Source organism: Lonchura striata, chromosome 15, assembly GCF_050655825.1.
Source record: "Lonchura striata isolate lonStrDom1 chromosome 15, ASM5065582v1, whole genome shotgun sequence".
NCBI lineage: Eukaryota > Metazoa > Chordata > Aves > Passeriformes > Estrildidae > Lonchura > Lonchura striata.
In genome coordinates this window covers 15,776,989-15,803,843 of record NC_140717.1, presented here as the reverse complement: position 1 = coordinate 15,803,843, position 26,855 = coordinate 15,776,989, and the positions used below count along the sequence as shown (strand labels likewise).

The window sequence follows — 26,855 nt, the reverse complement described above, 5'->3', positions numbered from 1 at the left end:
CCATCCTCCCAGCACTGCCAAGTCCATTACCAAAGCACATCCCCAAGCACCACATCCACTTGTTTTTCAAATACTCCAGGGACACCTTCCCTGGGCAGCCTGTTCCAGTGCTTGACAGGGTTTTCAGTGGTGAATTTTTCCTCATAGCCCATCTAAACCTCCCATGGTGCAATCTGAGGCATCTCCTCCTGCCCTACCTGAGCACACAACTAGCTCGTGTTCAGCCAGCTGCCAGCCAACACTTCCAGGCTCTTCTTCCAATTTTCCCTTCAATTATGGAGGCTTCATTCTGCTCAGCTGAGGGCATTTAGCACCTCAGCCTCTTCCTCATCCTTTGTCATGATCCAATCCAGTGAAGAACGGAGATTCTCCTGAGCTCTCCTTTTGTTCATATATCTATATATAATGCCTGCTAATATGTGAATTTCTTGTAAATGAATGGAAATTGTTTCTGTTTCATGGTTTAGTGGTGTAAGACATCCATTGCTGGTGCCTTTCCTCCCAAAGGTTCAGTTTGTCCAGCTCCGTCCCTGCAGACACAGATGTGACCTCCTTCAGACATGCACAATTTCCCAATTTCCCAAGCACCTACAGCAGTGCCATGTGCCACCTCAGCTCTGCTCCTGCCTCAATTATCAGTCAAAGGGATAAACAACTGGCATGAAAGAATCCTGACCCACAGGCACTAAACGTCTGAATCCTTGTGAGAACCGTGCTCTCTGCTCGGGCTGCAAGGTTTTGAGGTCAGCAGGCACCACTGCCACTCTGCTGAGCTCTGCAAAGCACTCTGACCCAAAACTGCCAGGGTAGGATGACCCAGATTCTGAAATAATTAATAACATCTTCCCTGCTCATAATGTGTGACTGCTCTTGTCTGTTCACATCCCGGGCACAGACTGGCTGTGTTCTGCTACAGGCAGACACACTCCACATGGCTCACACTTTTTCAAGCCTGACTCATGTTGTACATACACACTTTACTTTTGTTTTCCAATCACAAGGGAATTTATTTCACTGACATCCTTGGCAGCATATGGTGCTAGCAGGCAGAGCAGGGATCTGCAGAGAATTGCAGCGGCTTTGCTGCTTTCCTCCTCGTGCTAATGACACCAAACACAGCCTGGTAACATCACTGCTGCTTCCACGGGCGTGCAGAGATACCAGACAGGGCTCCAAACCAGCCCCCACAGCCCCAGCCCGACAGGACGTGTGCACATCTGGCACACGAGAGGGAGCAAGTGGCCGTGGCACGGCCTGAAGCATCGCCACAACATCTGGGAGCACTCTTCCCCAGCTGCCTCTTTACCAGACCAAAAGCCCCCCGGCCTCTCCAAAGGTTCAAGGCCAAGAGGATGAAGTGCTCCATCCCAGCAGTTCTCCATGATGTCAGTGCTGCTGCACTCTCTGCTCTGGGTTTCTCTGCCTGGCTGACAGAAATCAGCGCTGGGTGACTCCAGTGCCCACAACCCAAGTGCCACATCCAGGGGCACAAATGCCAAGTCCAGAGCAGCTTGTTCCAGGACAGCCCAGCCTGGCAGCAGCAGGAGGAGCCGGGCAGATCAGACTCATTACAGGATGCTCTGGTGCTTTGGCACAGAAGCCAGCCTAAGAAATTCCCCTGCCCTCCTCATCCCCACAGCTGGAGCAAGCACAGGTCTGCTCCGCTGAGGCTTCCACAGTAAAAAGCAAACCAACACCACAAATGCCCCTGGCTGAGCCTTGGAACAGCTCTCCTGCCCCGTGTGCAGCCCAGAACAAGGTACCCAAAAAGCAGCAGCCCTTCCACTGGGGCTGTCCTCAGGCCAGTGTGGTACCTCACAAATCAACCTCAGGCTGGAACCAAACAAGGCAATACTGAGAGATGGAACTGGTTCCAGTAGTACCAAAAATATCCTTTCTTGGTCTAGCCCAGGCACACCCATCAAACCTCCAGAAGCAGAACAACAAAGGAAAACAAGCAACCATGCAGTTGTCTAAGCTTGTTTTCACTAATCAACACTGTTGTTATCCTCATCAATAGCTACTTGAGTCTCAGCAGAAACTGCATTATGAGGCACACAAACATTGCTGATTTCAAGCTGTTTGCAGTTTCTTGGCATAGTTGCAAAGCCTTTTTGAATAATTTTAAGCTAAGCTCTGTTTCCTGGCTTGAGCACCACAAAGTATTTCTTCAAAAAGTAAAGAAGCATGACCCACTTAAATTCTCAAAAGGTAATGGTAAACAATTACTGATGTGATGTATCTAAAATATCTGTTGTGTTCTATTATTTATATAATGTGAAAGGTGTATTAGCTGCTGTTACATTCAGACTCAAACTGCTTCTTTCAAAGTGCTTACAGTGTAATTATATCTACACACTAATGACAGAGAAATGTGCAAGAAAGGAAAAGCTGGAAATAAAAATCAGTATTTTTATTGAGTCTGGGCCCTTGTCTCTTGGGGTATGAAGGGGAAAGAGTGCAATGGTTCTCCATGGTGCAGCAGGTAGATTTCTAAGCAAACACAGCAGAAAACTCCTTCTACTACATCCTACATCAATTAACCAGCATATCTGTGAGCTGGCTGAGACTGCTGCAGGGAGGATGAGGCAGTGCTGGAAGTGCAGAGCTGCTCCTCACCCCCACACTGCCCTCGGTACAGAACTGCACAGCCCCTGCTGAGCCAGCCTGGAAGAGCTGCTGGCAGCACAGAGAATCACCATGAGGGACTCACAATTCTCCACCAAATTGAATGAGGCCAGTGGAGTATCTGTGCCCTGTGCAGAGGGCTCCCAGTGACACTCAAGGCTCAGTGATGCCCACCACACCCTGTGCTTCCCTCAGCTTTCCCTGCACACAAACATTTCACTCAAACCAAGGCTCATCGTGCTTCCAGAAGACAGCAACTATTTACATGCACAAATGAGAGAGGCATTAATTAAAACATTGAGTTTTATTTGCATAATTAGTGCCAAAAATATTTTTATGGGTTAATTAGACTTCATGCAAATTGGATTGAGGAGATTTAATTTGCGGTTTGATAACCTGACTATTATAGTTCTGCAAATCTGCTCAGAGCTACATGCTGCTCTACAGCTACAGCCCACCTTTCAAACTGGTTTGGTTTTCACTCCTGGCAGCCTCAAATGATGCATTTTTCCTTTCCCTTTACCAGGCCTGAGGGAGGCTGGATGCCAGGTGCCCACTAAAGCAGCTCCATCTCTCCCCTCCTCAGCTGGACAGGGAGAAAAAAAAAGAACCAAAGGCTCAGGGTCGAGATAAAGGTAGGGAGAGATCAGAAATACCTTGGCTCAGACACTCAGCTCATCAGGAGCTGCTCGTGGCAAGAGGATTTCTGCACTTCACACACGCCCAATATTTGGGCACAGAATGCAGAAGTTTCAATCTGCTCGGGTTCTCTGTGCCCAAAGGTGTGGCACAAAGCAATGACCAGCCCAGCACCCACCAAGATTCCACGATGCTCCTTGATGAGCCCAGGTTTGTGGCTCCCAATGATCCAAGTGTTGTTTGGATCTGTACAGAGGGAAATTCTCCACATGGACTGATGTACAACAGTGCTGCGAGAATTCATTACGAAACCTGGGGAGAGCAAAAGGATTTCCACTGGAAATCCACAGCTCTGCTGTGTGCCATGGAAGACATGGGCTGTCTTCCATGGAGAAAGACAACCCTGCTTTTGTGCTGTGCAACAGCCAGACCAAGTCCCTGCAAACACAGCAAACAGGGAGGCAGGCAGTGGCAGCCCAGCCCATCCCAGTGCTCCCCACAGGGCTCTGCCTCAGGCTGCCACCCAGCAGGCCAAGAGAACCCCCAGTTCTGGAAGAATCAACTGTTTGCCAACAAGGATTATTCTGTATTACACACTGGGAGGTTTGAATTACCCTGTACAGTGGCTCACTGTGGAAGAATTCACTGCTTGCTCGATGAACCAGCCCCAGAGGCTGTGCCACGTTCAGAGAAACAAGGTCAAAACTATCAAGCCAGAAAAACTAAAGGCTCACTAAAACCCTTTGAATTAAGAATATTCATATTGCTGCCAAAATGCCACCACCCCCCAGCCTCAATGTAGGTCTGTTCTATTAATTTTTTCCTTTGCAGTGATGAATTTTATTGCCCTGTGCTGTAGATCAGCAGATGGTAGTGCAGTTACCGTGAGTGTCTCCAGATTTCAGGCTGCAGGTTTAATAGCTGTGAGCAGTGCTGGCATGAGCCTTAAGTCTTTCATCGTGGACATAAATGAGTTTAATGTGGCGAGAAGATGAGTTTCATACCTGTTCCTTGAACTTGGGGCTATCCTCTGACACATTACTGTGGTGGTGGAGTGCTTCCCACCATTGCCCACCTCCTGCTTCACGTCCCACTGCCGGGGGTCACTTGTCCTCGCACCGAGAATGTTCACACCCTTCTTCACCTTTGCCCTGTTGGAAACAGCAATTGGGAAAGGTTTACAAGGCTCACTCGGGGATCTCTGAATGCAGCTCAGGCACGGGAATCTCAGCAGGTCAGTTTAAAGGTAAGTATCAGATGTGCTTCTAACCCAGCAGTAAACAGGAAAGTGATATTGTGAATGCAGACCTCTGGCAACATGACATTTTTTGGACAGGGCCTTTATATGTTCTGCTGGAGTTAGGAGTCAAACTGAACCTGTAGGAAAACCTGCACCCAAGGTTCTTTTCTCTAGTCAGGCAATATTTTTTTTCCCAAAGAGAAGCTTGTCCCAACACATGTTTATCTGTATCAAGACAAAATTGTGCCTCATCATTGCACAGAGGAATACTCCACTGGAGGCTTTTTAATAAGCCATTTTTATTCTAGATTATATCCTTCCAGGTATCAGTGGACAGGTTGTGGCTCCTCTGCCTGACAATTTCCTCTTTCCAAGAGATTCCCAAGGAAATTTCTGTTTGAAATCTCCAGCCTGGAGAGAATGCAGGTGTTGGCTGAGACACGACTTTGTAACCCAGAGAAGTTCTTACAGGATGCAATTTTTGCCATTCTCAGTTGTCATGCCCTGTGGAAAAGTTAACTGTATTTATCTAGTGAAGCTGATAACATCAACAACAACTGCGTGGAAGGTTAATTACAGAACACTTGCTAATTAAAGAGCATTTGCACAAAGAATTCGCAGCAAAGCTGTAGTTTGGGTGCAGAATGCTGAGCTGCTGATGCTCAGCCCTATCACAAAGCACCAGGAGTGGGGAAGATGCAGAGTTACAGAGCCCTTCTCTTCTGAGGACAGGGAGGGACAAAAGGATGGGGAGAATGTGGGGAGGAGGAGGCCACTGAGGAGCTCCCAGCCCTGGAGCAGCGTGGCCACAGCCTCGGAGGAAGAAGAGAAAGGGAAGAGGAAGAAGGGAAAGGGAAGAGGAAGAAGGCAAAGGGAAGAGGAAGAAGGCAAAGGGAAGAAGAAAAAGAGAAAGGAAAGAGGAATAAGGGAAAGGGTTGCCTGACTCCAGGTAACATCACAGGTCACCACAGCACAAAGCCTCAACATAGAATCACAGTTTTCTAAAATATTTATGCAACACAAAACGTTAGTTACTGAACGGAAATCATCATCTAGCAAGATGCTGGTACCTTTTTGACATTTATGAGGACTTGGCACCTAAGTTTCTTTAAAAAAATGGTCTTTTTGCATCTTCAGCCAATAAAACACTCAAAAGCTGTCATTAGGAGTGACTGAGATTATCTGTCTTCTTGCAGTTTTTCAACAAAAAACAATTAATTTAAGGTATTGAAAAAGAAAAGTTGGTGTTTTTTTCTTCCCAGTATAAAAGCATAAAAGATTAATTCTCTCATTTGTAACACGAAACACCATGGAGCTTTAGAGAATGCTGTCTTGCTCTTGTAAAAGTAGCCTGATGAATCTCTTGTGCCTTCAGCTAAATTACTCAGAAGCAAAAACAGAAAGGCAAAGGAAGAATCAAATTCATTCCTGAAGGTTCATTAAAGCGCCAAGTCCCATTAGGTTTTCCAGTGTATTACAGTTCAAATAAGTGAACAATAAATAAATGTTTCAGTATTTATAAAACACCCCTGCCAATCTTGAAGCTGTGTAAACTCATCAGTATTTCTATGGCAATCTGTATTTTAGGAGATCTTTGGGTGTATTTTAGGACACTGCAATTTAGCGACTGGAGAGAAGTAAAACCTCATGGTTTATACTTTGTTCAGCTGCCCCTCGAGACAGGCTCTGAAATGACAAAACACCACTCCAAATGAGGCCCCAAAATGTGCTTGGGTTTTCAACAGAATTACAGCTCTGCCAGCAGCTGCAAATTGCTCCTTCCACCATGGAGCTGTGCACAGTCAATACCTGGCTCCTGCTAATTAGGATGGGCACTGGGGATGGGCAGGGTCAGTGCCCAGACACACTGCCAGAGGACCAGAGCATGGCTACAATGCCATTTTGCTAATTAACTGCAGGATGGGGCATTACGTTGAGTGGTTTTCACATATGCCATTATATAAAGCCCATTAAAAAAAAAAAATTCCATCCCAGGGTAAAGTAGGTTATGTTTAGTGAGAAAAATCAATGTTGTGATTGCACTTAGGACTGGAATGAGGGTATGAACGCCCAGAAGATTGAACTTCCAAAATAAATATGCAGAAGCACAATTTGCAACTCTCCCTCTAAAAAGGGCATTGAGTTTTACATAACAAGGTCAATGGATGAATCAGAATTAAGTCAGAACTGAGCCCCACACATTTCCAAATGCAATCTGTACATATGCTACAAATGTTTTCACTCCAATTTTTATTTACTTGCTGTTTGAGTGCTAGCAAGGAAAAGTCTATTTAATTACTTACCAAAGATTTGTTGACCTTGTTGGATGCTTGTGATTAAATATTCATTTTTTTTAAATCAATAGTGCCAACTTTGTACATAAAAATCTGTAAGTTATACTACCTCAATAAACCCCAAGACCGAGGACCCGGAGGCCAAATGACTTGAGTCTCCTGTATTTACCCACCTAACCTCACAGTATTCATAAATTTAAGTGTTTACTTAAGGTTGGCGGGTAGGGTGACAATAAATGGAGAGGACAAACAGCTGAGTACTTCAGGTTTACTCAATGTGGAGTTCCCCACTGCACTTGGGAAGTTCTTTGCCCTTCCTGCTGATGGTTGTCCTCACTCAGAGGTTTTCTGCACAGAAAAAGCCTCACACAGACGCTTTCCATGGCCTGCAAGCACCCACCAGCCACAGCTTGGCAGCTGGGACCTGCACCCAAAGAGGAGCCAAAATCTTCCCCTCCAACGTCATTCGAAACAACCTCCCTGGAGAGTCACTGAATCCAAAACTGCACAAACCAAAACTGCACAAAACCAAAACTGCACAAACCTAAAGCTGCACAAAACTAAAACTGCAGAAAACCAAAACTGCACAAACCTAAAGCTGCACAAAACTAAAGCTGCACAAAACCAAAATGCACAACACTAGAACTGCACAACACTAGAACTGCACAACACTAAAACTTCACAAAACTAAAACTGCACACAACCTGAGGGCAGCAGCTCGTTTATTTGAGGTGATGGTCTGTGAGCTGGAGTGAACACGTGGCACCCAGAGCACTGGGAGATTTTCTTGCTGCTGGAACTTCTGAGGTTATTAACTCATAGCACAGGAAACCTCTGCCTCAGCTTTGTCTCAAAATAACTGCCTCTCTTTAAATCTCTCAAATGGAGAATTAAAAGATTCTGCTGGCAAGCAGAGCAAGCAGCATCTCAAAGATATTACAGAATCTCCAGCAGCTTACCTAGGAATCTTTACTTAATTTGTGTCAAGACCAAGTTAAAGCATCTATTTACTCACACAATCACACAGCAAATGTGCAATTTCCAAGCAAATATTTCACTTTCAACTTGAAGCTTTCAGTTATATACAAAGATTTCCATTTAGCACCTCACCTTCCTAACATGTCAAATCTAGAAATGATGCTTCTAATTAATGCATTCTGATCAATTGCAGATGAAAATCTAATTCTTCCATTTCACTATCCTCAAATTACAAGAAATGTCAGCAGTATTTGGATATAATACTGTACAGTTATTAAAGACAGCAACCAAAAGGCAACTGAATCAGCAACAGCCAGAGCTGGAGATGTGACTTATGATTTAAGCAGCTCAAATTATAGCTTCCTATTTAAATTTCAATTTTCATCTTGCAGAGCTGAAAGGCCTGTGCTACCTGCAGCAGTGATGGAGAGCAGGCAGAGTGCTGAGTGCTCCCAGCAGCTCTCCCCATGCAGGATCCTGCTGGCTGTGCTGGGGAGCATCCCTGCTCTCACTGCAGAGGGATTCCCAGGGAGCTGCTCTGTCTGTGTGTGTGCTGTGTCAGGCAGAGGGAGGCTCTGGGGCTCCAGGCAGGCTGGCAGCTCCCTGGCTGCCCCGAGCCTGGCACGCTGAGCTGGCAGCACCCGCAGCAGGGCTGAGCTGTGCCTCGGTGCAGGAGCAGGGGAACAACAGTGCCAGCGCCTGGAAGGGCAGAAATGGGGGCTGGAGGGGGAACAGGGCATGCCCGGGGCAGCAGCAGGTACCAGGGACCTCACCCTGCTCACACAGCAGCAGGTACCAGGGACCTCACCCTGCTCACACAGCAGCAGGTACCAGGGACCTCATCCTGCTCACACAGCAGCAGGTACCAGGTACACCTCACCCTGCTCACACAGCAGCACGTACCAGGGACCTCACCCTGCTCACACAGCAGCAGGTACCAGGTACATCTCACCCTGCTCACACAGCAGCAGGTACCAGGTGCATCTCACCCTGCTCACACAGCAGCAGGTACCAGGTGCATCTCACCTGGCTCACACAGCAGCAGGTACCAGGGACCTCACCCTGCTCACACAGCAGCAGGTACCAGGGACCTCTCACCCTGCTCACACAGCAGCAGGTACCAGGGACCTCTCACCTGGCTCACACAGCAGCAGGTACCAGGGACCTCTCACCTGGCTCACACAGCAGCAGGTACCAGGTACATCTCACCTGGCTCACCCTGCACTCCAACCAAAGCTTGCACAGCAGGGCTCCCTAAAGAACAAGCAGCTAAACCAGCACTGAATTCCTGCAAGCACTGAGGTCACAGCTCTGGATAGCTGTCCAGGCTCTCAGCCTCATGTTTGCTGCCAGGCTGGCTGCTTCTGTGGGTTTTGGCCCACAGGAATAACCTGTTATCCCCTGGAAATGTCAGGCTGCTCCCCCGTGTCCCTGGATTGGGAGCAGGGCACTGCTCTGAGTCTGTCCAGCCACATCTGTTGTCCCAGCAAGGATCCCTGCATCTTATAGGATATTATATGATACTTCTATTACACCATATTACAGTGGCAGGAGCTCTCACCAACTAGCAACTCAAAAACCCGTGACTCTGCTGAGAGTCCTGGCACAGCAGTGGATCTGACTGGTCACTGACTCCAAGCACCAGAATCCAGTCAAGCAATCACCGTGGGCAAACAACCTCCAGAACACGTTCCACGTGGGCACTACAAGTGAACAGAGATAATAACTGCTTTGATTCTTTCTCCTAACCTGCCAAAGCCTGAGAGAACTCTCTCTGATCTCTCTTAGTGTTACAACTTACTGTAAAAGCTTTCTGACCAGTCACACACAGCAAAAGCACATTGACACCAGTTCTACCCAACCACTGCAAGCACATGTACCTTTGGTTAAAACAATGCTGGCTTATTTCCAATACAATACCTGCTTGTAAACCTTAAGATACAATGCACAGATCTCCATTATTAAGCTTAGACCTTCCTAATATCTCACCATATATATTTTTCTGCAACTTAGGGAGTTATTCTACCCAAGCATTATTACACAGACCATTGTTCTATTTGTCCTTTCTTTCTACTTCTTGTATCATTTTTCTGCTGACAAATCTTACAGCTATTGCTTAGCTCTGGTCACAGTTCTGCTGTGTCTGAGGCCTGCCTTTTGCAGCGTGCCCAAACCGCTCTGATTTTAAGGAACCCCACACCTTAGAGCCTCCAGAGATGCCAGAGGGAAGCCCAGGGGTGGCAGCAGCAGCTCGGGGGGCTCTGTGCCCGGTCACTGCACTGCTCCCCGGAGGATGCTCCTGCTCCTGCTGCAGCTTCCCCTGGACAAATGCTGACCCCTTTTGGCCAGCCTCCTCCGGAGCTCGGCGCTTCTCCAGGCTCTTGGTTTTCTGGCTGTGAAGGTCAGCTTGTGAGAAATGCCTTTAGTGCTCCTGGGAGCCAGGGCAGCTCTCCTGCTGCTGCCTGGTTGCAGCGCTGCACGTTGCAATTAAGGCTCAAAACTTCATGAGTTCTGCCAGAGAAATTTCAACTTCTTCCTGCCCTGATTTATGCTCACTCCTCCTTTGTTCCCAGAGCAAATCAGGAGATTAAAGCCAGCTGCAGGAACCCATAAAACCCAGGCAAGAGACTGGCCACAGCAATTAAGCAAGATTTGTTTTGTTCAGTAAATATTTTTCCTTTCATCTTTCGGGATGAAATGAGTTGCTGGATCTCGCTGCAGCTCTGGAGGAACAGGACAAACATCTGCCTGCAAAGCTTTACTCATGGAAAGCTGAGGAGCCCGAAGTGGAACAGAAGATGACCTGGTTAGCTGGGTCAGCCTTTCAAATATGATCCTTTCATTTGCAGAACACTCAGGCAGGGTAAGTGTGATTGAGCAGCTTGGCTCAGCTCAGGGAATTTGGGGATCAGGTATCAGCTCCAGCTTCCTGCAGGGCTCCACACAGGATCCCTGTCTGCCCCATCCCACTGCAGCAAGCACATGGCCACCTCTTTCCTACTGAAATTTTCACTTACAAGCCACAAGCCCACGAAAGCAGCAAAAGAGAGCCCTCTCTCAGCTACAGAATTTAGATATTAAAGTGATTAGGTAATAAATGACTGCAGTATTTAATAAATTAATAAGTAATAGCATTATTTTATTAATTTAATACATTAATAACAGCATTTCAGATTTGGTTCCCAACTCAGGAGCTACTGCAAAGGGCCATCCATGCAAGAATCAGCAGTAAAAGCAAAGACCTTGCTGCCCAGAGCATCCTCTCTGCTTCAGGCATTTTTCTCTCTCAGTGTGTCCAGAAAAGGCCTTCAGGAAACCACTTTTGTAGAAAAAGAGAAAACAGCCTTTAAAATGTCAAAACAGCCAAGCTAGGTACACAGCTCTTGCTTTTCACTCCTTCTAATTTTCCTTTCACTTCCAATAGACAACAATGTTCGTCTGTTTGAAAAGACTTTGGAGAAGATAACACATCAAAACAAAAAAAATGGAAATATTTCACTTTGAAAATGCAGTAATAAAATCCTTTAAGAATCTCCAAACCAGAATGCTTGAGTTTCTTGAATATAGGGAGCAGCTGAGGCAGATTTCAGTATTTCTGAAACCTCCTAGGTCTGGCAAATTGGCCTAAATTCAGCCTCCCCAAAACTGTGTATTTTGGTGACTTTCATGTCCAACAAAATGATACAAATTCTCCCATTGCCACTGAGGAGTCCTGGGATCTAAAACAGCTCATGGGCTGATCTTCTGTAGTGTTTCTTACATAACTGAAATTCCCTGAGACCCTTGGAAAATCAGCTGTGTTCTATTTCAGAGGGAATAGGTGCTCATCTCCCTTAGGAAGCTCTGAAGAGCTCAGCTGCAGGGCACGAGGTGGATGCTGTCAGCTGTATTTTAGATTGGTGTTTTTTCCTCCAAAAAAGAAATCCAATGTATTTTGGGATGTTCCAGGGAGAGAGTTCTTCGGTTTTTGGGCTGATATCTGTGGTTAACTCTGTGTTAACATTGCCAGGTATCCCATTACTGAGTTTTAAAAGAAAAGCTAAGAGGTGCTTTCTGTGAAGTTTGGATAACCCTACCCAAGGCACAGTCACTGAACCTCCTAACAGATCTATGGCAAAACTGAGTTTTAATAGCACTGGTTAAGGTGTTAGGAAAGGTGTGTGAGGGGAGTGGGGAAATCCTAAAAAAATCTGTAAATAAAGCAGGATGAAAACTGCACAACCCAGAGGATCTGGATTCGTCATCCAAGCTGCGAGGAAGCCCAACCTGAATTTACAAGCTGCTAACATCCTGCCTCCAGCAAAGACAAACACTGCAAGCTCCTGAGCTCCCAGGGGCTGCCACTGAGCTGCTGCTGCTGCTCTGAGCTCAGTTGCTGCCCCAGAGAAGCAGAGAAGCAGCCCAGGGCCCCCAGAGCTGCATCGCACCTGCAGCAGCTCAGAACCTGGGGCAGCCCTGCAGGAGCTCTCCCGGCTCCTCTGCCTGGAGACCTGCTTTGCAGGCACAAAGGCAGCTGGAAGAATCTTTCTCACACCAACACGTGCCTGCTGAGAGAGGCAGAAGAGCCAGAGATGGGTGTTGTGTAAATAAAAACCCTACCAGGGTGAATCCAGAGCACAGATTCAGCTGCACATGCTAAATACAAGCTCATGGATCTATCTTATAGCACCAGAGACACTTTTTAGATAAGTAAATGCTTTGAGATTATATTTCCCTACTACATCCAGTTTCTATTATTACCAAAAAAATCTCTAAGCTGCATATTTGTGACATTCTCCCAGCTGGCAGAGCAACAGCAGTGCTGAGGGAAATACTTACTGTTTGCAGTGGTTATTAGGATTATTACCTAGACCCCAATGACTTTCTGAAGTAATCGTCCCATGCAGCCCCTTTGTGTTGTTAATCCCATCCTCACTGCCCCTTCAGCAGCTGCTGTGAACACAGTTTTGCCATCAGCCACGGAGCTACAAGGGTTGTGCTTCCTTTTTACAGGAAAATGTGGTGAGCCCTGGATGCAGCAAGAAATGATGATGTGTGCTCCACATCAGGAGGCTGAAGGATAGCTTCATTAAATCTATACTATATTGCATTAATATACTATTTAAAGAGATACTGTACTATTCTACATACTTACTCCTTACCTATTTAACTAATGAATAAACTCGTGACTCTGCTGAGAGCCCGAGCCACAGCTGGGTCCCTTTGGTCACTGACCCCAAACAACTTCCCCAGAATCCAGCCCAGCCATCCCTGCAGGTGAACAATCCCAACCACATTCCACATGGGCAAACAAAGGAGCAGAGGTAGAGATTGTTTTCTCTTCTTCTCCCTGTGCAATCCTGAGAGGCAGAATCGTGTCTCTGTGTCCAGAGAATGGGAATGTCACACTTCTTCCCTTAGGGAAATAATTTTGCTGAGATCAGCTGCTGGAAAGAGGAAGGGACAAATGTCCCTAAAGCAGTGAGAAAGAGGAGAGCCTCCCACCCAGGCAATTGTTTCCAATGCACCCATGCTGGGTTCCTGTCCCAGCAGCTGAGGAAAGCACTGCTGAGCACGGGTGCAGCCAGGATGCAGCTCTGATCTGTAATCTGGTCAGTGTGATTTATGATTTACACTGGCTGGGCTTCCAGCAGAGCCCCGAGAGCTCCCTGCAGCCTGCAGGGCTGTGCTGGCCTTCAAAGGATGCACCTTGGCAGTACAAGAGCCCAGCTGTGGCTCCACCCAGGATGGATGGCATGTCACGAGTTTTTACACTTTTATAAGTTTTGGTCCATTTCCATATTGGGGTAAATTGCCAATTCCAGCTCCAGGTTGTGCAGTCCCACCCTCCCAGTTTGCTCTCCTCAATTCCCTGTCGTTTTACACTTTTTGGGCTGAAGCTGCAGTGGTGTTCTTGGTTCTGGGCTGGAAAAGGATTGTTCAGTGTGCTGAGCTGGAAAAGGATTGTTCAGTGTGCCTGGGCTGGTTCTGGGGCTGGAAAAGGATTGTTCTGTGTGCTGAGCTGGTTCTGGGCTGGAAAAGGATTGTTCAGTGTGCTGAGCTGGAAAAGGATTGTTCAGTGTGCCTGGGCTGGTTCTGGGGCTGGAAAAGGATTGTTCTGTGTGCTGAGCTGGTTCTGGGCTGGAAAAGGATTGTTCAGTGTGCTGAGCTGGAAAAGGATTGTTCTGTGTGCCTGGGCTGGTTCTGGGGCTGGAAAAGGATTGTTCTGTGTGCTGAGCTGGTTCTGGGCTGGAAAAAAGGATTGTTCAGTGTGCCTGAGCTGGAAAAGGATTGTTCAGTGTGCTGAGCTGGAAAAGGATTGTTCTGTGTGCTGAGCTGGTTCTGGGCTGGAGAAGGATTGTTCAGTGTGCCTGGGCTGGTTCTGGGGCTGGAAAAGGATTGTTCTGTGTGCTGAGCTGGAAAAGGATTGTTCAGTGTGCTGAGCTGTGAGCAGAGCTGCTGACAGGTTACATGGAGCTCAGAGCCACACACCAATGCAGTGCAGATCTGGAAAAGATGACAGCTACAATTTGAGGTGTCACCTCCCTCTGAAGTACTGAGCAGCACCAGCCAGAAACGTGGGCATTTCTGGCACAGCTGGGTGCCCAAACTGGCCAAGAGGCACAGAGGCCGCTCAGGAAGCTGCAGACAGGAATTATGGCCACATGTGTCCCCCACAGCACCACTCCCACACCTGTGCAGCTCCTGCTCTGCTCATCACAACCCTCAGCATGTTCATGATCACTTTCTGGCACATTAACACAGCCAACCTTGATTTTGTGTCAGAACCAGCACACCTGGTGCTGCACTCTGCCTGCAGCAGTGTGGTAGCAATGCTACAAAGATGGTCTAGGGGATAGAGAAGACAAACTGATAGCTTTTATCACAGAATTGAGTCTTAATCTAGTAAATGCTGGCACTGATCTGTACTACAGCCTCCAAATTGGGCTCTTTCACGCTTTGAGTTTATCCAGCAAAAGCACAAATCCTCCAGCCCCAGGCAGTTGCTGGTAGTTTGTGTATTTAGGCACAGATCTGACACCCCCAGCCTTCAGTAAACCAGCAGCAAGGCTCCTGCTGACCTCAGAGCCCTTGGATCAGATCCCACATGGGTCTCCAGGGTCACTGCCAGAGCCCTGGGCACCTTCAGGGGCAGGGCAGCTCAGCAGGAGCCAGCAGTGCTAAAAAACCAGGGATGGAGCTCCTGCAGCTCAGCAGGAACACTAAAAACCAGGGATGGAGCTCCTGCAGCTCAGCAGGAACACTAAAAACCAGGGATGGAGCTCCTGCAGCTCAGCAGGAACACTAAAAACCAGGGATGGAGCTCCTGCAGCTCAGGCAGCAATGCTAAAAACCAGGGATGGAGCTCCTGCAGCTCAGCAGGAACACTAAAAACCAGGGATGGAGCTCCTGCAGCTCAGCAGGAACACTAAAAACCAGGGATGGAGCTCCTGCAGCTCAGCAGGAACACTAAAAACCAGGGATGGGATGTGGCTCATGGACCTTAACTGGCCTACAAAACTACTCTCATACTCCTGCAGCTTTTTCTGGTTTTTTTTTTTTCTCTGAAAGTGACTGAGTAGAGAGACAGAAACACTTTCTAATCATTAAGGAATTCTTCAAAAGATGGTGGGTTTCACCTTTACTAATTACAGCCTATCAAAGAAAGGGCTTTTCCTAGAGAAACTCAGGAGCAAGAGAGAAAAGGAAAAAAGCTGCAACCAAAAGGAGTGCATGATTTGGCCCTTTTTTAGCAAGGCACTGTTTGCCCTTTGGAAAAGGCTGAAAGGTTTCTCGTGGAGATGGGGCTGCCTTAGGAGCAAGGGCAGATGTCTGCACACTGGAAACCCAGGAGCTTTCTGGAGCAGGTTTTACATCTTTGATTTGCCAGGCCCATTTAGATCATCAATATTATCTCAGCAACCACTGCTGGACACAATCAAGAGCAGCATCTCCTGTGGGCTATTTCAACAGCACATTTTGAGGACTCTTTTTTAAATTGTTTTTTTTTTTGAGGCTGTGCTTGTACTTCAAGAGAATGGAGGACTCTTGAAGCCACAGTGAACAGAGAAAAGTCTTAAGAGGGCAAACTGCTGAGCTCCTCTGACATATTACAGGAATCAGCAGGAAATTCTGGGATGTATTGAAAGAAAAGCAGCTGTCAATGAAAGCCAGAGGCAACAGCTTGTTCCTGGATACAGATATAAAGGTCATGATACAGCTAAACCAACATAAAACACCTTCAAGATAAACCAGATCAATACATTTGGAAGTCTCACCGTGTTCATGGCTTCCTCTTTGTGAGGATTCCAGATCAGCTTAAATCACATTCCCTTCATCACCTCCTGGGGAGTCTCTTTGTTCCCCCTGGATGACTCTCCCCAAAAGTCACTTCAATTCATCCAACTCCAGCCAGCAACTAACTGCAGGGATGAAAATCATGTTGTTTCAGCCTGATGCAGCAGAAACTCTCTGGAGCTAAACAGCAGATGGCAGGGCCAAGAGGAGCCCTGATCCAGCTGCAGCAGCAGCTCAGGGCTGGCTCTGGAGAACATCCCAGGGAAACGGGGCAGGGATGGGCACAGGGAGCATCCCTGCAGCCCTGCACTGCAGGGACAGCCCCCGGGCTCCTCCAGCCCCCTGCAACTGCTGCCTGCAGCTAAAGCAGCTCAAGGGACAGCAGCTCAGGCTGGGAATGTCAGCAGGGACCAGAACGGCTCAAACAGCAGAGAGAGAACAACGCCAGCACGAATGGATGTGCTTATATATAGGATTATACAGGATTATATAGAAAATATGCGATATTTATAATATCTATAAAATACAGCTCCTCCTGCCGCTCCCTCTGAGGTGCTCCCTCTGCTCTGGGCCAAAGACAAGCTCCATTTCTGTGCTGCTCTGCCAAGCACCTGCAGGTACAGGTGAGAAGCACTTGGTTTCTCTCTCCCTCTGGCCGGGGGGGATGCTCAGCACCGGTCCCCACGGGGCAGGGAGCTGAGGTGCTGGCACAGGACCTGCACGTTCAGTGTGCCTCAGCAGAGCTCCCCTGCCTCCCGAGCCGTCCAGCTCCTCCTTTGAAAGGTCTCAGATAACACGACCAAGAGTTATGGGGTGTGCAACAAGCAAGGATATAGAGAAATGACAAGTACAAAGAGGGGAATATGAATAATATACAGAAGAGGCCATTATTCTGTGTACCCAGGGAAAGTGTTTCTGCTCCTTACAAAAGGCAGGATTTATCTTCCCCTGATCAAAGGTGACAAAGCTGGAATGTTAATGCTAGAAAAACACAGGGAGGGCAGGAAGAAGGCTGCCAGCAATTTCACTTTGATTTCATCAGCTGATGGTGCAATTATACATTTATTTTTCCTGTGAGCAGCAGACACTTCCACACTCAGAGTACACCAGGAGGAAAGACAAATTACCGAGTCTCACAGATCCTTCTACAGGATTCCACACACGTCTCCCTCAAGCAGGACACTGATGCTCTCAATCTCGTGTCCTTTAGGGCTGACACAGCTCATGCTCCTGACACTAAGGGGGCAAGACTGGCCATCAGGTACCAAGTGTTCTCCCAGCGACAGGAGCTGCACACAGCCATCATTCAGCAGTTCTGAGCTGCTTGAAAAGCAGGTCAGGCCTTCAGCACCTCGAGCTCCCTCCGAACTCCAGCCCCTTCTCCCAGGGATCAGCAGGAGCTGCCGTGGCAGCAAACATCAGCCAGAGGCACCGGGACAGGCACCACGCTCTGCTCGGGGCTGCAGGGCTGGTGTGATGGAGACAGCACATCAGCCTGGGCATGCAGCTCACCTGGGCACACAGCTCACCTGGGCATGCAGCTCACCTGGGCACACACAGCTCACCTGGGCACGCAGCTCACCTGGGCACAGCTTCACCCATCCTGGGCACACAGCTCACCTGGGCACACAGCTCACCTGGGCACACAGCTCACCTGGGCACAGCTTCACCCATCCTGGGCACACAGCTCACCTGGGCATGCAGCTCACCTGGGCACACACAGCTCACCTGGGCATGCAGCTCACCTGGGCACACACAGCTCACCTAGGCACAGCTTCACCCATCCTGGGCACACAATTCACCTGGGCATGCAGCTCACCTGGGCACACAGCTCACCTGGGCACAGCTTCACCCATCCTGGGCACACAATTCACCTGGGCATGCAGCTCACCTGGGCACACAGCTCACCTGGGCACAGCTTCACCCATCCTGGGCACACAGCTCACCTGGGCACACACAGCTCACCTGGGCACACACAGCTCACCTGGGCACATTTTCACTCACACAGAGGTGACAAGGCAACCCAAGGCAGATCAAGCTCAGACCATTTCATTCTGTTGTTACAGAGACAGCAGCCTGCAGAGGAGAGCTGGGAGCTCTGCTGTGCTGTCACACTAATGCATCATTACAGAGTTTATACCCCAGAAGGGTTTGTTCAAGGGAGGAGAAAGGGGAAAATTCACATCATAAATTGCCAGAAGAGCCCTGATTTTGTTTGGATCAAACTACTCAAGCTCCAGGTATTATCTGTTTGCACATGGAGCTGAAAATTCATCCCAGTCCCTGTTGTTTCTGTCACTGCCAGGGAGAGTCAGCGCTGATTTCCAGCACAAAGAAGCAGTAAATTGAATAAATATCAAGAGCAGAGCTGCACTGCACGGAGCAGAGCTGCCAGGAGTTAATATGCAGAACGTGTGCCAGCCTTGCAGTGAGCCCACATCACCATGGTGTCATCCTGAGCCACCCACAGCAGTGTCCCCGTGCACAGCATCATCCCTGACTTCAGTTTATGTCATAGGCTGCAAGGACATTTTACACCTTCTTAGGAAATTTTAAGGCCGCCCTTTCAGCATAAAAAAATAACAAAATGTGTAATTGCTGTTATGGAAAAGTAGCAGTGGAACTTAACTGAAAAAGATCTCTCAAAGTGAACACTTTGAGTGTTTTCTTTGGAGAAAGAGCTTCACTGGGGGTGGCAATTTCAGACACCTCCCAGGGGTGTCTGAGCAGGTCCCTGAGACCTGGGCTGGCCTGCAGGACTGCCTCCATCAGCCAGCCCAAATCCAGCTTTTAGTTAGCATCCAATTTAGTCTTTCACTACCAACCCCCTCTCTCAATCCAATTTTACTAATTTTTAAGAACCTTTGCCCTCCTAATCCCATTAGATCAACGATTAAAAAAAAAAAAAAGATTTTACTGCAAGTGATGCAGAAAACAAACACCACCCCTACCACTTGCTTTTACTCCTTCTTCCCTCCTCAAAATGATAACTTTGCTCACTAGCCCCTAACAACTCTTCAATGTATTTGAAAATGTGAAATTTGCCAATTTGGGGTTTTTTAGCAGAGCCCTCCTCGCTGGAATCTCCCAGCCTCTGTCTGTAAGGGCAGCATTCAGAGGAGCAATGACCCATTTTTTATTTTTTATTTTTCATTTTTAATGCCCACCTGTGCTGCTCACACAGAACACCGGGGTGAATCCACCTCCCCAGGGCACTCAGATGCTCTTGTGGCTCCTGACGTTCATCAGAGCTCCTGGTGAAAATCAGGGCCAAGGGGACGGGGTTCAGAGGCAATAAATCCAGCCCAGACTGGGGAGAAGGGAGATTTATTTCTAAAGGTAAGGCAGAGGGCTGAGAACTGGGAGGTTATGAAATCATTCCTGCATCAGAGAGGGGTTTAAAGAGCAAAACTGCACTTTGTGTTTGCATTGAAACTTCTGTGAAGGAAGAAAACAGCAGAGGATGGTGTTGGCATTCCCCTGGCTGAGCACTCAGAGCATTTCAGTGATGAGGATTTGCCCTCTGTACACATGCAAGAACAGGCTGCAGCTGCAGTAAATAACATGAAAAATAACATTCATGTTAATAAGGAGCGTTACCATGTAAATAACATTTTCCCTCTGAAATCCTGGAGTCACCTTGCAGAGGCAGAGGGGGCTGAGCTCTGCTGCTGGGCTGGGATTTCCACACCAGGGGCTCACAGCTGAGAAATAACAGCACCTTTTCATCTGGAATCTCAGCAAATTCAACGAGGGAGCTACTGATGGAAAACCAACTTAGAACCTCACATTTCTCTTTTTTTTTTTTCCCAGCGTAGGGCTGCACTTTAAGTCACTGGCTTTATTAATGGAATAAGTGCATTTGTCTCTTGCAGGGCTGAAAAATAAAGCACTGAGAGGTAACATATGGAATATGCCTTAGGCAAGAGACTTTCTTCTGGTATTGCTATTTTTCTAATAAAATTGAAATCATGGCACGAGTGCACATGTTCTTGTAAAGTGTTTCACAGGGGGTGGTCTAAAATAGATGCACCCAAAAAACCCAGACTTTTAAAAAATAAAATTGCTAATTTCAACAGCTCAGAACACAGTGACTAATCTCATGGGATGGAAGGAAATAAAAAAGAACTCCATAAGTTCTCCTCTTTTGAGTTTATACTTCAAATTCCTGGGGCAATTTCCTCTGTAAACATAAAATAAGGGCTCAAAAGATCATTTTATAACATGAAGTCACAGTCCTCCTGCCATCCCTCAACTGTAGCAGAGGATGCTCCTATTAAAATGAAAATAAATGAGACTGAAATTCCCGGGGAAATTGTGAGTGTTCAGAGCAACACTGATGCTAAAAAGCAAGGCAGAAAATCCTACAGATTGCATGGAGCTTGTTTGCAGGCACGATAAATAACTGAGAGTGTCAGGCTGGGTCTGGGTTTGCACAGCAGAGGAGCAGAGCCCACCTAAGAACACACATTCATGGAGAGGGGATGGGTGGAATCCTGCTCCTGCCCAGCCTCTGGCTGAGCTCTCAGCTCCCCCTCTGCTTCAGGCAGCTCTTGTGTGAATTTGGTGTTCCCCAGGCAATCCTCCCTGCCCGGAGCTGTCTGAGCTTTCAGTGCTGTGAGCCAGGAGCTCCAGGGCAGAGCAGAGAAAAGCACTGAAAGCACAAAAAGCACAGAGCAGCCTCAGGCGCTGAGATTACCTTCACACCCCAACATCTTTGATGCCAGCTCCTGGACAAGAAATGCAGCTGACTTCTGCTCTGTAAAAATTGATGTTTCCTTCCATGCTCGCCCCAGTACCAAGCTAAGCCTGAAACTTAGAGCAGCCTGGAAAAAAAAAATAACTGCAGCAAAAGGTTGTGACATGCAAGAGGGTTTCTGCTCTTGAAAACGCTCCTGCAGTGGGTCTGCCTGGTTAAAGGACTGCCCAAACAACCAGCTCCACTTCCATCGAGTCTGTTTTGATCTCAGACTCCTGTCTGCAGCTCCAAAGCCTCCTGGTTTCTGTTTCACACTTCAGGGTGGCTGATGGAAAACCCAGCACCAGGGTGAGAACTGGGAGTCTGAAAGGCTCTGGAACAGGAATGCTCTGTAACAAACAGCCTGACACAACATCAAACCACCCAGAACTGCAGAGCACATCACTGTCTCTTAAATTAGCTCTCCTCTTACCATTTTTTGCCTCTTTTTTATCATTGGCTGTAATAAAATACAGAAAAGTGATATCCTCCCCCTTCTCTACTGGTAGTATCAGCTTGCTCAAGAAACATTAGAATGGAACCTATCTGCAGAGTCCCACCAGGAGTTTGTGTTTGTACCATTTGTGTCTGTGGGAAATGGGCACCTTCTGCAAACCACCTGAACCAGCAAACACATGAGCTGCAAAGTGTGAAAAAGTTCTGCCCTGTGAGTGTTTTAGCAGCAAAAGCTGTTTTGCATCAGCTCCAAATTCCACAGGTGCACATCACTGCCTGAAAGGACCCGTGCAGATCTTCTGAATGGGAAGCAGAAATAGAATTAAATAAATGGAGAGGCCAATGAGCGACAAAATTTAACAAGCCAGGGTAAGATTAATGTCCCGCTCCCTTCCAGGATCTGGGTAATGAATCAGATTTTACACCTCGAGTTTCCAACAATGTCTGCAGAGATAAGTAATGAAACGTCCATTACCCTGGCCTAAGATTGGCATCTTCTCATCAAATGCTTTGTGACTGTATAAATAGTGTGGAACAAGGGAAAATCAGCACACAGCACGTAGAAAACCTCCACAGACACCTCAATTTTTCTATTCAGCAGGAAGCAGCAATGCAAGCAGAGCTGGAAGCATTTGTGCATTTCAGCATTCCTGTCTCACCTGAAGGTGCTTGATAAATCCAATGCATATAAATAAAAAGGAGAGGGGTTGGAGTACAGGCAATTCCTGATGCTGATGCTGACTTTTCATTGCTAAGGTTCTAATTCAAATGTGAGCCATGTGAATATTATTTCTAGGTGGTTATCAAAGGTGCAGCCCCTGCAGGCAGGAAAAGCATTGTTGTTAAAGATCCAAGGCGTGCTGCACTGCTCTGGAGAGGAAAGGAGCCCAGGAAGGATGGCTCACCCAAGGCCAGTGTCTAAATGGCAAATAAAGGATCATCCCAGCTGATGTCCTCTCCTCTGCTGTGGTGGGCACCATGAAATCCAGTGGTACCAGTGGCTGCTCTGTACATTTGAGCTGGCAGCAGGAAGGATCTCCTGTTATTGGACTCCCCAAGCAGAGATCAAGGAACAAGTCAATGACAGAGCTGAAGCAACACCACTTCAGCCATGAAATGCCTGTGTGAGCTATTCCTGATTAAGCTGAAAGCTTTCCTTCATCACACTGCACAGCCATGGAAGCAGAAAGAATTCCAGGGCAGAGGCACTTCCCAGACCCACTGGGCAATCCCAGCCACAACCAAACAGTGAAAGCTGAGCTTCTGATTGCTTTATCTGTCCAGAATATTCACTGTTGTTTCTGGTTCCAACTGATACTGACACAGTGATTTTCACTCTTATTTTGCGAGTTATTCAATTTACAAAGCTGTCAGTCCTTCATGACACCTGTGGCACCTTTTATAAGAATGTTTTTAGTGTGTCAACATCAAATATTCTGTGGTTGGATGATGTAGCATTTCCAAGAAAGCTTTAGAAATGAGGCGTTTGCCTGTCCATTCCAGGATGGGATAAACCAAATGAATGACACAGATCTGCAGGAGAATAAACCAGCCTGTTTTGTTCCTGATGTGACTTTAACTCACCTGCAGTGAAATTCACTGCCTTGCACACCCCCAGGCTGAAGCCTATTCACCATTTAAGTCCTCAAAACAGGATTAGGGGATTTAAGGAGCACAGAAGCTTTGCATTTTCCATCCACTTTCTTAATGATTTTTTTGCATTAATGGGAGCGAGCACTGCAGCCAAGCAGTCAAATTTCTCAACAGGGCTGTGTCAAGGCTTTGGAGAAGACAGTTCCAACCACAGAGAATGCACAATCTCCCCAGAGCTCAGCAGCAAAATATTGTTTGCTTTAGTGCTGAGACAGGGTTTGAGCTCAGATGCACAGAAGTGAAAAACAAGCAATGATTTTTCCCTACCTTTTCTTTATTATAAAGCATTTTTAGCACTATGTTTTTGAGTTGATATTCAAAGCCAGTCATGAATGGTTTAGTACATGCTCTTCTTTAAACATGTCTGACTTAGAAACAGTTCTTGACATTCTCAACAACCCCGGGAAAGATTTTTAAGACAGCAAAATGAACAGCCAGCATTAATTAGCAGCTATTTACTCCTTTTAATAAGCAAACACGTAAGAATGAAAACTGGAAGTCACCCCATCATCCCAAACCATCTTAATCTCAGACACCCTGCATCACAAAAGTTTCCAAACTCTTTCTTGGCACCTCCTGCAGGCCTGTAGGCAGCTTTTATCTCAGGATCTGAACACCGTGTAGCAGCATTAGCTAATTAGATTTCTTGCAACTCCTATAATATCAGAAGCACTTAGAAGAGAGATAAAGGCAGGATGAAACCACAGAGGCAGGTCTCCTGGGACACTGTGAGCTCCAGCACAGCTGCCTGCACAGCCACTGAGCTCCTCCTGGCCAGCAGCTCTCACTGAGAGGTTCCATGTTCTGTGCTCTGGCGTGCCCAGAGCCTCCAGCCACAATCACAGCACCAGAGAACCCAACAGGAGGGAAATTTCTACCTGCCCAAAAAGGAGACAAGTCCAAGAGATTGGTGCTGCAGCATGCCCAGAGATAAAAACTACTCTGTCTCACCTGCCCAGGGGTGCAGGAGACATGCAGAGAGAACCTCTGTGTCCTCACCTGTGGGCAGCAGAAGGTCCACAATGCCTTGGACCTGCCACACACACACAGATCACTCCTGAAGCACCTCCTGAGCCAGCTGGCACCGTGTGTGCCCGCTGCAAATCCTGCACACAGAGGGACTGCTTTGGGGAGCAGGGAAAGCAAATCCTGCACACAGAGGGACTGCTTTGGGGAGCAGGGAAAGCAAATCCTGCACACAGAGGGACTGCTTTGGGGAGCAGGGAAAGCAAATCCTGCACACACAGAGACTGCTGGTGTGGGTAGCAGGGAAAGCTCCCCAGGCATGGGCACAGCCCCACGGCTGCTGTTGGACACCACCCCAGGGATGCTCAGGGGGGTTGTTGGGGTGCCTGTGCAGGGTCCCTGGGGGTCCCTTCCAGCTCAGGACATTCTGTGAGTTTGTGAGCCTTTGAGCTCTCACCATTCACACAATGAAATCTCCTCTCAAGGTTTTGGTGCTTGGATGGGAGTAGCAAGGCAAAGCGAGCAGAAACCTGTAAGAACAGCAGTTTCCCACTGCTCACCAGCAGAGATGGATTCCACATCCAAGCTCTGAGTGGGATTGGATCCATCCAGTCCCTACATCCAATCCCAGCAGTTTACTGTCACTATTTCACGTTTTTAAAGCCTCCAGAAGCACTCTTTCAGGAATTAAAACACAAGTGCAAACTGCTGTCATTACTTTGCAGCTCTCTGAAGATGGGCAGGAGCAGGGAAGGGAAGGCCCAGCTCGGGATGGAACCGCCCCAGCTCTCCTCTCCAACTTCAGGGCAGCTTTGAGGAGAAAAAAGAACAAATGCAAAACGAGCACAAGGAGGTCTGGCTGGGCAGCAGACATATGCCTGCCTCTCATTAGTGTTCCTGGGAGATGGAAGCAAGCATCTGTCAGGAGAAGCAGCCCCTGTGAAAAAGCAGGGATATAAAATCCCAGATCGCTTCAGAGAGGCAATAAAACCAGTATGGGAAATTTATACCAATCGGCGTAATTGCTCCAAGGTAACTGCTTCAAGGACTCTTAGGATGCTTGTAAAGGTTTCTCCACTGATAAAAAAGGAACAGGGCTTTTAGGATGGGATAATTTAAAGCACAGCTTTGCAGGAAAACAGGACAGCGATGAGCGCGCGTTTGCCGACCTCCCAATGGAAACGTAAAGGAAACCATTCTTGCTAATGAGATGTTTTGATATTTATTTTTGCACAAAGCACTTTCAATCTGAAAAACCATTCAGTGCCTTTCAAACTTCATAGTTAAACAGCAAAAAGTAAATTTGCAGGTCCCACGCTGCCAGCTTGGAGTGCAGGGAGGTACCAACTGGCTCCATCACTGACACGTTCAGAGCTTTACACAAGGAAGGTTCAGCATCTCCAGTGATGCAAGGGCTGCAAGGAAAGCATTGGCATCTTTACAGCTCAGGTTTGGTCACACCGGTGAGGGAAGGCACACCGAGAGCTGGAGCCAAGGACTGAGAACAAGGTGTGCTGCTAAAGCTTAAAAGGACATGTTCAGGTTTTAATCAGAACTTACTGTAATGACGAAAATTTGGAAATGGCAATTTTTTTGCTGAGTCCAGCCCATTCTGAATTCTGCTATATTCTTGGAAAATGTATTGTCACCCGAAAAGCGGTTTTATAGGTCTGTTTTATAGGTTATATATAAAATAATTCCTAGCTTCTGGAGATTTAAATTTAAGATATTATTTTTCCCTTGAAAGTATTAATTTTCTTCTGAATAATTTCTTAGGCTAGTCGAGCGTTTCCAAATTTTGCTCTGTTATTAAAAATACATCATTTAGCCTAATTTTTGCTTTAATCACAACAGAATCGGGCCAGGTGTCTACACCTTTATTTGATAGATGCCTTGCTCCCAGATGAGAATATATAAATATTATCAGGAACCAACATAACAACTATTTATATTGAAAAATAAGGAGTAAATATCGTGGGGTAAAATATCCCTCCCTGGGAGGGAATACTAATGCTGAAGGCATAAATCATGCAAGGAGCCCTTTCCAGCATGTTTATTTACAGCAATACAATTGTCACATTTATTTGTTTGTGCTTCCTTTGAATTTCCTGAAATCACTGCTGGAAAATGTGAAAGGTCATTCCAATCACCCCAGCTTGTCATCAGGGACTCCACGAAATGGAGCACACCTGTAAATCACAGAGCTTGGCTCAAGCTCCAGCCACCAAGAGTGGCACAAACTCCAATTTTCCTCTTTGGCCAAGCCACAGACAATAGGGAAACAAGAGAATTCCTCTCTGCAGAACAGCCAGGGCTTTGCAGGGAGACAAAAACCTTTCATTTTCCTGCAGCAAAAGGAAGATTTTTATGTGTTGGAAACGTTGGGTTTTAGACAGAACTCCTTAAAGTTAGAAACACAGAATGCAGGGAGAAGACACTGAGATCATTAAAGCTTTATGGGCACTTTAAATCCTGTTGACAAGAATTGACATAGATTAAAAGAAAGGATGGAAATGTGGCAGCCAACAGCCATTGTATCAGAGAGGGAAAGCAGGAAAGGGTCAGAATTATTTGCAAAAGTCCCTGGTCATTCCTGGTCTGACAACTTGCTGATCCCCTTTCTACATTAATTGGCAAAAGAAAAGATGATGCATTAAGATAGATAGTCCTTAAGTGATCCATATTTTATTCCAGTTAGCTTTATGCTCTCTAATTGATTTTGTACATCCATACTCACATTCCCCTTCAACCTTCTCCAGGTCCCCTTTCTAATTAATGCCCAGCAGCACAGAACAACCCAAGGTCAGGGAGCCCCATCCTGTCCCCCCTCAGCACTGAACTCAGAGCAGGCTGCTCAGGGCTGCTGGATCTTTAAATCCTTCAAGGACATAAATTCTACAACCTGCCTGAGCTCCCTGTTCCATCCTTCCTCTTCTCCAGGCCACACAAGCCAGGGGTGCCCTGCTGTCCTCACAGAGACCATTGC

General features: G+C 47.1%; 1 protein-coding gene across 3 annotated transcripts in view; it reads right to left on the bottom strand.

Annotated features, from left to right (window-relative positions):
• The window catches only part of TMEM132C (transmembrane protein 132C), a 182,922-nt gene that overhangs the window by 74,385 nt on the left and 81,682 nt on the right, over positions 1–26,855 (bottom strand). For 2 of the 3 annotated variants that reach the window (XM_077787270.2, XM_085593386.1), the window contains exon 3: positions 4,272–4,418. The exons of the other annotated variant lie outside the window; for it this stretch is intronic. In XM_077787270.2, coding sequence (XP_077643396.1) covers positions 4,272–4,418 — 147 coding nt within the window. The remainder of the gene's footprint in view (positions 1–4,271; positions 4,419–26,855) is intronic. 3 annotated transcript variants of the gene reach the window in all.